Genomic DNA, 11,338 nt, shown 5'->3' on the forward strand with positions numbered 1-11,338 from the left:
ATGAGTATTTCTAAGAACTCCCATGAGTATGTCATTCCCATGCTACACTGCTGTCAGGGCAAGAAAGATGGGCTTAAGACCCCCACCCAAACCCTATTAGGCTTTACCTGTGTCAAGAACAGGCAGCCCTAGAAATGTGCAGGGAACAGATGATGTGGCATAAATGTCACTGGGTTCAAGGCTTATGCTACAAGGGGTTGAAAAATATTCTGCCTTCTGTTTGGTGATGACAAGGAAGGGAGTGGAGAGGAGGAGCTGGACAAGGTGCAGGTCAGCTCAGAGATTCTTGAGGTCAGGGCTGCGTGGGATGTGGAGCTATAGAGCAGCTGCCACTCAGCACTTGTGTGCTGCTGGCCTCCAGGGCTAACACCAGAGAGCATGTTCCTTAAGGTGCCTTTCCTTCTGGGGCTCATTGCATTAGGGCCTCCTACCTGTAGTTCCAAATTTGTGGACATTAATAAGAGCACGGAGTTCTTTGCCATGTGTGTAGAGTTTGCCATGTTTCAGTTTAACCAAGCCTATATGGATGAGTATGCTTACAAGCTGCTGTGGGTGAGGAAAAGCCAACGCAAGGTAAGGGGTGCCTTTCTGTCTCTGAGGCTTCTTGTCCCTGAAACCAGGCCTGGGAGGGGAAAATCTTTGGTCTTTAAGAAAGAGAAAAGGACTTTTTTGTTTTGGGTAAATATTTTTTTAAAATACAAGGTATCATTACAAGTGTTTCAAGTTTCTGTTTTTTTTTCCTTTAATGACTAAAGACCCTAAAAAACAGGGTAGAGAAGGAAAGAAGATAGAAAGAAAAGCACTAGTGTCAGAGATTCAGCTGCAGTATGAGAAAAAGAAAAGCAACCTCTTAAGTGAGGTAGCTGAGAGAAGCAAGAACAGCAGAGATTGACAGGTGATGAGAAAGATGAAGAGAAGTTGTAGTTGGAAACAAAAGCCCAAGAAGGAAAGACATCACAGAGATGCCTCACTGCAGGCCTCGGCCAGGCTCCTGGGAGTCTTGCTGTGTTTATCAGTAGGCAGGATACTAAGATGTTTCCTGCTTGAAGCCAGCAGGCCTTGACCTCACAGCCTCTGTGGATCCAAGCCTGGGTGGGAGGCATCAGAGAAGATGGACAGAGATGTGTTCTCATAGGACTGTTATACTGGTGATGAGAGACAAACAGGCCTTAGTTTTTTGAGTGAAATAGTAGAAGGTTGCGACAAGAATGGTCAGTGCAGGGACTCAGGGCCATGGAGGGGGGCAAGGTATGTGGGTGAGGTCAGAAAGAGCCTCTCCATGATGGGTACTCCTGGTAGGACCAAGTCAATGGTGGAGGTTTGGGGACAAGAAGGGCAGGCAGACACAGATATCCCTGGATCAAGACAAGCCATGGGTGTCCTAGAAACAGCCTAAAAGTATCCGGACCTATGTCACAGAGGAGTGTTCAGGGGGAGGTGAAGCTGGGTCATCTTTAGAGCCATAAGTGAGGAGTTGGGATATTATTCTCATAGTGATGAGGACCAATGGGAGAAAGTAACTCAGATACTTTAGCAACGTCTCTCTGGATGCTGTGAGCATAGTAGGTTCCACAGCCCATGGGCGGGCTGAGACCATGAGGAAAGGGTGGCTTCCTGGGCACCAGGAGGTAGAATTGCTTGCTTCTGGGTCTTTTTAAAGGTGGATGTGGGGTGCGCTGATGGAAAAAACAGTGTGGTCAAGGGTGGACCCAAGGTGTTTGCCCTTGAGCATGTGGGTGGCCAGTCACTCAATCACTTAAAAGACAATGGAATAAAGTGGAAAAATCTAGGCAGAACAGATAACTTTTAGTATTTCTGAACCAGCTATAAAAGATCAAGAAGGTAGTACATTATAGGGCTTTAAGGATTGGAAGAGGTTGGGCTGGAAATAAATGTAGGTGTCATTAGTATCTGATTGTGCAAACCTTCCCACTGGTGTTTATTCTTACCGATTCCTGCTTACACTGAATTGATAAAGAGTGCTGTCCTCAAGTCATTGAGTCCATTTCCAGATTCTGGTTCTCCATAAACAGCCCTGAGCCAGGTACCATGTTGTCAGGATCCCACCACTGACCATACTCTGGAATAGACAGACAGGAGAGTGGACCTCACTTGCATGGGGACACCGGCTTTCCTCAGTATTTTCCATTTTTTGATGTCTGCCTCTTCCTTCTTCTGTACCTGGGGAGGCCATACAGGCCCCTTGAACACCAACACTACTGCCCCTGCACAAGATCCTGAATCTTGTCCTAGTCCAGGGTTTGATGATTTTTCAGAGAACCTGGGTATGTGTGAGTGTCTATGTGTCTGAGTGTGTTGTTGGTGGGTGTCCAGGCATGGGTAGGTATCATGTGTCAGCTGCAGAAATTCTTGAGCCCCAAACAAATCAGCTTTCTAAAAAATTCCATGTCAGTTCAGTGAGGGAGGCATGTTCCTGCCTGCACTGATTTTTGGCTAGATTTGTTCTGTGTTTCAATTCTTCCTTAGTTTTTATGGATTTTATTTAAAGAAAGGAAAACATAAGTTTTTTAAATCTTTATTTTTTAAACTATTTTCTTTCTTTTTTTATAAATTTTTTATTAATTTTTTTGTTACAGATATTTTACCTTTTTTACCCCATTGGCACCCCCCACGCCACCCCACCTCCGCCCCGTCCCCGGCTTAGTTGTCCATGTCCATTGGTCATGCATACATGCATATAAGTTCTGTGGTTTATCTCTTCCCACCCCCCACCCAGCCCCACCCCCTCTTCTGAGGGATGTCAGTCTGTGCCCTACTTCCATGTTTCTGGGTCTACTGTATTCCTCAGACTGTTATGTTCATTATATTCCGTATATAAGTGAGATCATGTGGTATTTGTCTTTTTCTGCTTGGCTTCTTTCACTTAGGACAATACATTCCAGGTCCCTCCATGTCATCTCAAAGGATAAGAGATCTTTCTTTCTTACCGCTGCATAGTACCCCATTGTGTATATGCACCACTGATTTTTTATCCATTCGTGTACTGATGGACACTTGGGCTGTTTCCAGATCTTGGCTATTGTAAATAGTGCTGCGATAAACATGCGGGTACATATATTCTTCCTGATTGATATTTCAGGCTTCTTAGGGTATATTCCTAGCAGTGGGATCACTGGATCAAATGGAAGTTCAATTTTTAATTTCTTGAGGTAACACCATATTGTTTTCCATAGCGGCTGCACCAGTCTGCATTCCCCCCAGCAGTGTATGAGAGTCCCCTTTTCTCCACACCCTCGCCAACATTTGTTGTTTGATGATTTGTTGTTGGTGGCCATTCTGACAGGTGTGAGGTGATACCACATTGTTGTCTTAATTTGCATCTCTCTGATGATTAGTGATGCTGAGCATTTCTTCATATGTCTTTTGGCCATTTGTATGTCCCGTTTGGAGAGGTGTCTATTCAGCTCCTCTGCCCATTTTTTAATTGGGTTCTTTGTCTTCCTTTTGTGGAGTTGTATAAGCACTCTATATATATTGGAAATTAACCCCTTATCTGATACATCATTGGCAATGATGTTCTCCCATACAGTGGGTTGCCTTTCCATTTTGATGATTGTTTCTTTTGCTGTGCAGAAGCTTTTTAGTTTGATGTAGTCCCATGTGTTCATTTTTCCTTTGTTTCTGTTGCCTTAGGTGATGTATCAGTGAAAATTTTGCTCCGTATGATGTCCGAAATTTTGTTGCCTATATTTTCTTCTAGAATTTTTATGGATTCACGGGTCACATTGAAGTCTTTTATCCATTTTGAGTTTATTTTTGTGTATGGTGTAAGTTGATGGTCTAGTTTCATTTTTTTGCATGTAGCTGTCCAATTTTCCCAACACCATTTATTAAAGAGCCTGTCTCTACTCCACTGTATGCTCTTGCCACCTTTGTGAAATATTAATTGAGCGTATTGCCTTGGGTCCATTTCTGGGTTTTCAGTTCTGTTCCACTGGTCTATACGCCTGTTCTTGTGCCAGTACCAGGCTGTTTTGGTTACAGTCGCTTTGTAATATAACCTGATATCTGGTATTGTGATCCCACCTACGTTGTTGTTCTTTTTCAAGATTGCTGTGGCTATTCGGGGTCTTTTTAGGTTCCATTTGAACTTTTGAAGTATTTGTTCTAGTTCTATGAAATATGTCGTTGGTATTTTGATGGGGATTGCATTGAATCTATAGATTGCTTTAAGTAGTATGGACATTTTAATGATGTTAATTCTTCCAATCCATTAACAGGGTATGTCCACTTTTTTATATCTTCCTCTATTTCTTTTTTCAATGACCTGTAGTTTTCTGCAAATAGGTCTTTTACTTCTTTGTTTAAGTTTATTCCTAGGTATCTTAATTTTTTTGGCGCGATGGTAAATGGGATTGTTTTTTCAGTTTCTCTTTCTGTGAGTTCATCATTGGTGTACAAGAATCCCGTCGATTTCTTGACTTAATTTGTATCCTGCTACTTTGCCAAATTAATTTATTAAGTCTAGTAGATTTTTGATAGAGTCTTTAGGGTTTTCTATGTATAATATCATGTCATCTGCAAATAATGACAGTTTCAGTTCCTCCTTTTCAATTTGGATCCCTTTTATTTTTTCTTCATGTCTGATTGCTGTGGCTAAGACTTCCAGTACAATGTTAAATAAGAGTGGTGAAAGTGGACATCCCTGTCTTGTTCCTGTTCTTAATGGAAATGTTTTTAGTTTCTGTCCATTGAGTATGTCCATTGGCTGCAGGTCTTTCATATATGGCCTTTATTATGTCTAGATAGGATCCCTCTATTCCTACATTGCTGAGCGTTTCAATCAGAAATGGATGCTGGATTTTGTTGAATGCTTTTTCACCATCTATTGATATGATCATGTGGTTTTTATTCTTCATTTTGTTTATGTGTGTATCACGTTTATTGGTTTGCAAATATTGTTCCAGCCTTGCATCCCTGGAATGAATCCCACTTGGTCATGGTGAATAATTTTTTTGATGTATTTCTGGATCCGATTTGCTAATATTTTGTTCAGGATTTTGGAGTCTATGTTCATCAGGGATATTGGCCTGTAGTTTTCTTTCTTTGTAGTGTCTTTTTCTGGTTTTGGAATTAGAATTATGCTGACCTCATAGAACGTGTTTGGAAGTCTTCCTTCTTCTTGAATTTTTTGAAATAGTTTGAGGAGAATGGGTGTTAGTTCTTTTTTTGAATGCTTAGTAAAACTCCCCCGTGAAGCCATCTGGGCCTGGGCTTTTGTTTGCTGGGAGAGTCTTGATTACCTCTTCAATTTCCTTAGTTGTTCAAGTTTTCTATCTCTTCCAGGAATAGTTTTGGGAGACTGTGTGTTTCTAGAAATTTGTCCATTTCTCTTAGATTTTCAAATTTGTTGCCATATAGTTGTTCATAGTAGTTGTTAATGATCTTTTGCATTTCCGTGGTGTTGGTTGTTACTTCTCCTCTTTCATTTCTGATTTTGTGTATTTGGATTCTCTCTCTTTGTTTCTTGGTGAGTCTAGCTAAGGGTCCATCAATCTTGTTTATCTTTTTGAAAAACCAGCTCTTTGTTTCATTGATCCTTTGAATTGTTTTTTTGGTCTCTATGTCATTTATTTCTGCTCTGATCTTTACTATTTCCTTCCTTCTACTTGCTCTGGGGTTTTCTTTTTGTTTGCTTTCTAAGTCTTTAAATTGTGAGGTTAGACAGTCAATTAGAAATTTTTCTTTTTTTTTGCGGTAGGCCTGTAGTGCTATGAACTTCCCTCTCAGAACCGCTTTCGCTGCATCCCATAGATTTTGTGTTGTTGTGTCTTCATTTTCATTGGTTTCCAGGAAGTTTTTAATTTCTTCCTTGATCTCCTCGGTGACCCATTCATTGTTTAATAACATGCTATTTAGCCTCCATGTGTTGAAATGTCTTTGCATGTTCTTGTTGCAATTGATTTCTAGTTTCATGCCATTGTGATCTGAGAAGATGCTTGATATGATTTCAATCTTCTTGAACTTGTAGAGATTTACTTTGTGTCCTATCATGTGGTCTATCTTTGAAAATGTCCCATGTGCACTTGAGAAGAATGTGTATTCTGTAGTTTTTGGGGTGCAATTCTCTGTAGATATCTATTAAATCCATTTGGTCTAGTGCTTCATTTAGAGTCTCTGTTTCCTTGCTAATTATTTGCCTAGAGGATCTATCCAGTGCTGTCAACGGGGTGTTGAAGTCCCCTGCTATGATTGTATTGTTGTCGATTTCTCCTTGGAAGTCCTCCAGAAGATTTTTAATATGTTTTGGTGCTCCTATATTGGTTGCATATATGTTTATGAAGGTTATATCTTCTTGTTGGATAGATCCTTTCAATATTATATAGTGGCCTTCTTTGTCTCTAGTTATGCTCTTCATTTTGACATCTATTTTATTAGATATGAGAATTGCTACCCCAGCTTTTTTTTGCTTTCCATTTGCTTGGAAAAATTTTTTCCATCCCTTCACTTTCAACCTATGTGAGTCTTTTGATGTGAGGTGGGTCTCTTTTAAACAACATATAGATGAGTCATGCTTTCTTATCCAATCAGCTACTCTGTGTCTTTTTATGGGAGCATTCAATCCATTTACATTTAAGGTGATTATTGATATGTACTTATTTATTGCCATTTTTGTTTAGTGTGGTCCTATTTTTCTTCCCATTTCTACTGCTAATTATAGCAGTCCTTTTAACATTTCTTGCAATGCTGGTTTGGTGCTAATGTATTCCCTTAGACTTTTTTTGTCTGGGAAGCTCTTTATTTGATCTTCTATTTTTAATGATAGCCTTGCTCGGTAGAGTAGTCTTGGATTCAGATTCTTGTTTTTCATGACTTTGATTACTTCATGCCATTCTCTCTGGCCTGTAGTGATTCTTGTGAGAAGTCAGCTGAGAGCCTTATGGGGTTTCCTTTGTAGGTAACATGTTGCTTATCTCTTGCTGCTTTTAGGATTCTCTCTTTGTCTTTAATTTGCGGCATTTTAAGTACTATGTGTCTTGGTGTGGGCCTGTTTGGGTCCTCCTTATTTGGGACTCTCTGTGCTTTTTGAACTTGAATGCATTCTTCCTTCACCAAATAGGGAAGTTTTCTGTCACTATTTCTGTCTTCCTGTTTTTTAATAGTTTTTTCCTTTTGTTTTTCTGATTGGTTGATTTTTTCTGCCCTGTCTTCTAATTCACTAATCCGGTCCTCAGCTTCCTCTACTCTGCTTTTTAAACCTTCCAATGTGTTTTTCATTTCTGATATGTCATTTTTTATCTCTTCTTGATGGTTTTTAATTTCCAATTGGCTTATTTTCCGTGTCTTTATGTCCTTACTCATGCTCTTCAGCTTCCTCAAGATCATGGCTCTGAATTCTAGCTCTGTTAACATGCCTAATTGCTCCACATTGATCTCATCTTCGGTGGAGGTCTCTTGCTCTTTCATTTGGCTTCTGTTTGTGTGTCTCACCATTTTGGCTATCACTGTGGGCTTTGGAGCCTGTCAAGTTTTCTCTGTGGGTATTGGTGTTCGGCTGTTTGTGGCTCCCTCTCCTGTGTTTAGATGAGCGAAGAAGGACCCACGTTTAATACCAGTGTCAAGTCTTACTTTCCTGGTTAAAGTTGCCTGACCAGGAAAGGTACTGTTATCCTCCGGCTTTTTGCCTGGAGGCTAGCAGTTGAGGTTACTTGATGAGTTTTGGGTTGTCAGTTGATTGAAAAGCTCCCTCAGGTGCTCAGTACAAAGGGATTTCCCGAGGGTGGGGGAGATGCTGGTTGTTAATGAGCCTCAATTAGCACTTCAATGGCCCACAGGGTGGGGTTGGATCTCTGAGGGAGGGGCTGCTGGCTCTCCTCAGAGCCCTGGGAAGGAGCAATATGCCCACCATCCTGCGTGGCTACACTCAAGAAAAGCTCTGAGCGCCCTCCAAATCCCGAATGTCCCGAAACAGTTCCAGTCCAGTCTGCCCTCCCTCTGCCGGAGCCCGAGGTGAGTGACTGTGGCTGTTTTAGCCTCTGTCCTGGCTCTGCGCTGTGGAGCCACCTGGAAGTGTAACCTGAGGGTGCTGCTCCCAGCTAAGGCCGCATCAGAGCTGAGGACCGTGGGCTCCCACCCCCTGTCTCGCACCTTCGCAAGCATACCCGGATGGAGTCAGTGTCCCTTGTTGTATGGTCCTCGCAAGCTGCTTTTCTGTTCGTTTTTCCTGTCGGTTTGTCTGTGTTATAGTTGTAATTCCAGTTTGGTTCTGGGAGACGGTCTGTGTAGCCTCCGTTCACTCCGCCGCCATTTTTCCTTTTCTAAACTATTTTCTTATTGATTTTAGAGAAGTATAAAGGGAAGGAGGGAGACACACAAACACACACACACACACACACATTGATATGAGAGAGATACATCAATTGGTTGCCTCCCATATGTGCCCTAACCAGGGAGCAAACCCACAACCTAGGTATGTGCCCTGACCTGAAATTGAATCTATGACCTTCCGGTGCACAGGACGACACTCCAACCACGCCTGCCAGAGCAGGAAATCATAACTTTTAATAACTTCTTATAGAAGCCTAATAAACACACAAGCAGCATGTGATTCATAAATATCACTTAAGTGAATGTCTATTAGATGAGTCCTTTTGTGCAGCCAGCTCCCACAGGAAGAGACAGCATGTTCCCATCCTCTAGGGCCCCCAAAAGAAATAGTGAAGCTCTGATGTTTAGTCAGAAAACAAGCATGCTCATTATCCTACTTTCTACAGAAGCAATCTGTCTGTGTGTTCTCCTGGTGTCCAGCTGTGCTCAGGCATAGAACTGAGTGATGGGTCATATGTCAGGTGTGGTTCCGGCATGTGTAGGCTCTTTGCTGTGGAGCTTTCCTTCCTGTAAAAATATCTCCCTATGTTCATGGCATGGCCATCAGGGGGAATGTGGCAGGGGAGATTCTAGAGCATGCTGGGGAATATCAAGGAATGAGTGAAATAATAAATACATTAAGAGTAAGAAAAATAAAGAAAGTGCACCTATGTATATCATTATTTACATGCATGTACCTGCACACTCATGTCTTTTCCCCACTTTTCTATTTGGTTGTCTGTGTTTTACTCATTAGTTCACAGTATGTCATAGCAGTTTCTGCAACTTCTCTTTGACAGCAGTTTACTTGGATTTATTTAATGGACTTGGAGATGGGCCGCACAATTTGTAAAAAACATGATGAAGACATTGACAACTGCCATTTGCAAGAAGGCCCAGGCAAAAAAAAGGTATGATAATAAAAACAAAAAAGCATCACGGACGTTCTGGGAATAAAAAATAAAATCAATATCAAGAAGACCTATGAATGAAGACATAAAAAGTGTTTAGTAACACTCCTGTGTCAGATGAGGGTGTTAGCCCCTCTCCTACCAGGTCCCAGGCCTCCCCTGTAGAAGGAGAAGGTGGTCACTCTAAGCAGATAGAGCTGTTCCCAGCAGAGCAGTGAGCTGAACCCTGTGTTCCTAGCCTTACTGGATGACCAGAGATACTGTGACGACATCCTTCCTAGCTTCCTCCTTGGATGGAAACCTCCCCACAGTTCCTAGCCTCGAAGTTTCCTGAGACCTCAGGGTTCAGGAAGATGCTGTTCTGCCTGTGGTCATCACTCTTTTTTTGCTCCTATTTTTCTCAATCCTAGAAAGTTTAGTTAGTCTGGTCATCCCACCTCTCCTTCTAGCCTCCTGGGTTGCAGAGATGTGCCCTATCAGTCCAGGCTCTTGCTCATTATCTTATGAGATGATATCTGATCTATGGGACTTGGACCTTGAAGATGAGCCTCAATCAGAGTAACAATGTCAATGGGGCTGGTCTTCCCCTTCTATCTCAGCCTTGGGGACAGCCTCCCCTTGGGGTGGGTATGCAGCTTCTGTTGAGTGGATGGATGTCCACCTGGACCATCTCCTGGGCATTGTGCTGGTTCTCTAGAACCCATGGGGAAGGGGCCATTCATGCAGTATCATGTGTACTGGGAACCCCTCAAAGTCAGGTTCTGGCTCCACTGGGCATCTTCTGAAGAGCCCCTGGACTCAGGTGGGCATATTCAGGTAACCCCTGCCTATTGTCCTGGTGTAGCCTTGAGCTTCTTAAGTCCTATGCAGGCCACTGTTTTTGATTTTATTTCCATTGGTAGTTTTAAATGCATCTTGAGCTCCTATCAAGTTCTTCATGGTAAGTGCTCTCATGTGTTACATAATTCTTACTTTGTCTTGCAATTGCATTTTTCAGATGGACTGCACTTTTGTTGTGGATGCCCGACCGTGGTTTTCCCAGTTTACCCTCCTGAACAGCACCTGCGTGCAGAAATAGGTGGGGAAAGAGCTCCTGGCTTCTCATAGTAGAAGATTCTTTTCCTCTACAGAGTGACAGTAGTAAAGTCTGTGAAGCACCAGGGGAATTAAAGGCATCTCTGAACACTTTCTGGGTCCCTGTTAGTTTTGCAATTTCCTGTATTGTTTATTTTCCAGAGAAGTCTCTGTCAGTGACACATGGTAGATGATTTGTCAGTATTATTATTACCTTGGCCCTGGCTGGTTTGGCTCAGAGATTAGAGCGTTGGGCTGCGGACCAGAGAGACCCGGTTTCAGTTCCCGCTAGGGGCTTGTACCTCGGTTGCAGTTTATCCCCGGCCCTGGTTGGTCATGTGGGTGGCAGACATTTGATGTGTTCCTTTCGCATCAATGTTTCGCTCTCTCTCTCTCCCTTTCTCTCCCTCCCACTCTATCTGAACAAAAAATGGAAAATGTCCTCGGGTGAGGATAAAAAAATATATATTATTCTTACCTTGGCTGCAGGTGCACAGTGTTTAGTAAATCAAACTCCCCAATTCATGTGAGGCTGCCCTTACTGGTTTTTGTAAGTCTCATTGGTTTGTTTGTACATTAATTAATTAATTAATTAATTAATTAATTCACTCATTTTTGTTTTGGTCCATTCATCAATCCTTCTGTCCATTTGTCTATTTCTTTGTTCATTTATTCTGCATTCTCTCCATGGTCCTCTTTCATTCCACTCATAGAAATGCATACAATTATTTGATCTCTGAGCCCAGATCACAGTGTGGTGGCTTTTTTGTAGTAAGTATACCTAGCACAGGAATGGGAAGTGGGTGACAGAAGCTGACTGAAATTTCTGTCCTCTATGTACACTCATCAGAGCATCTATACAAAGAGCTGCATATTTGACATGAATATCATTTCATGTTCTCTACGAAGGCCTATAACATAGCAGCTCCAGTCACTATATTCCCACCAGCTCTCTGATACCTCTATTTCAACATCTTGGCTTAGTGGGACCTTCATGGCTATCAACACTAATCAATTTCCCTAGG

General features: G+C 42.0%; 1 protein-coding gene across 1 annotated transcript; it reads left to right on the forward strand.

The window, feature by feature from the left end:
* Nucleotides 1-348: 348 nt before the first annotated feature.
* LOC118618165 (probable cystatin-15) lies at nt 349-10,317 on the forward strand. Its single transcript, XM_036244189.1, has 3 exons — nt 349-573; nt 9,129-9,239; nt 10,237-10,317. The coding sequence occupies exons 1-3, from the start codon at nt 379-381 to the stop codon at nt 10,315-10,317; spliced, it is 387 nt and encodes a 128-aa protein (XP_036100082.1). The 5' UTR covers nt 349-378.
* The last annotated feature ends 1,021 nt before the right edge of the window (nt 10,318-11,338 follow it).

This window comes from Molossus molossus, unplaced genomic scaffold (assembly GCF_014108415.1).
Source record: "Molossus molossus isolate mMolMol1 unplaced genomic scaffold, mMolMol1.p scaffold_m16_p_6, whole genome shotgun sequence".
Lineage (NCBI taxonomy): Eukaryota > Metazoa > Chordata > Mammalia > Chiroptera > Molossidae > Molossus > Molossus molossus.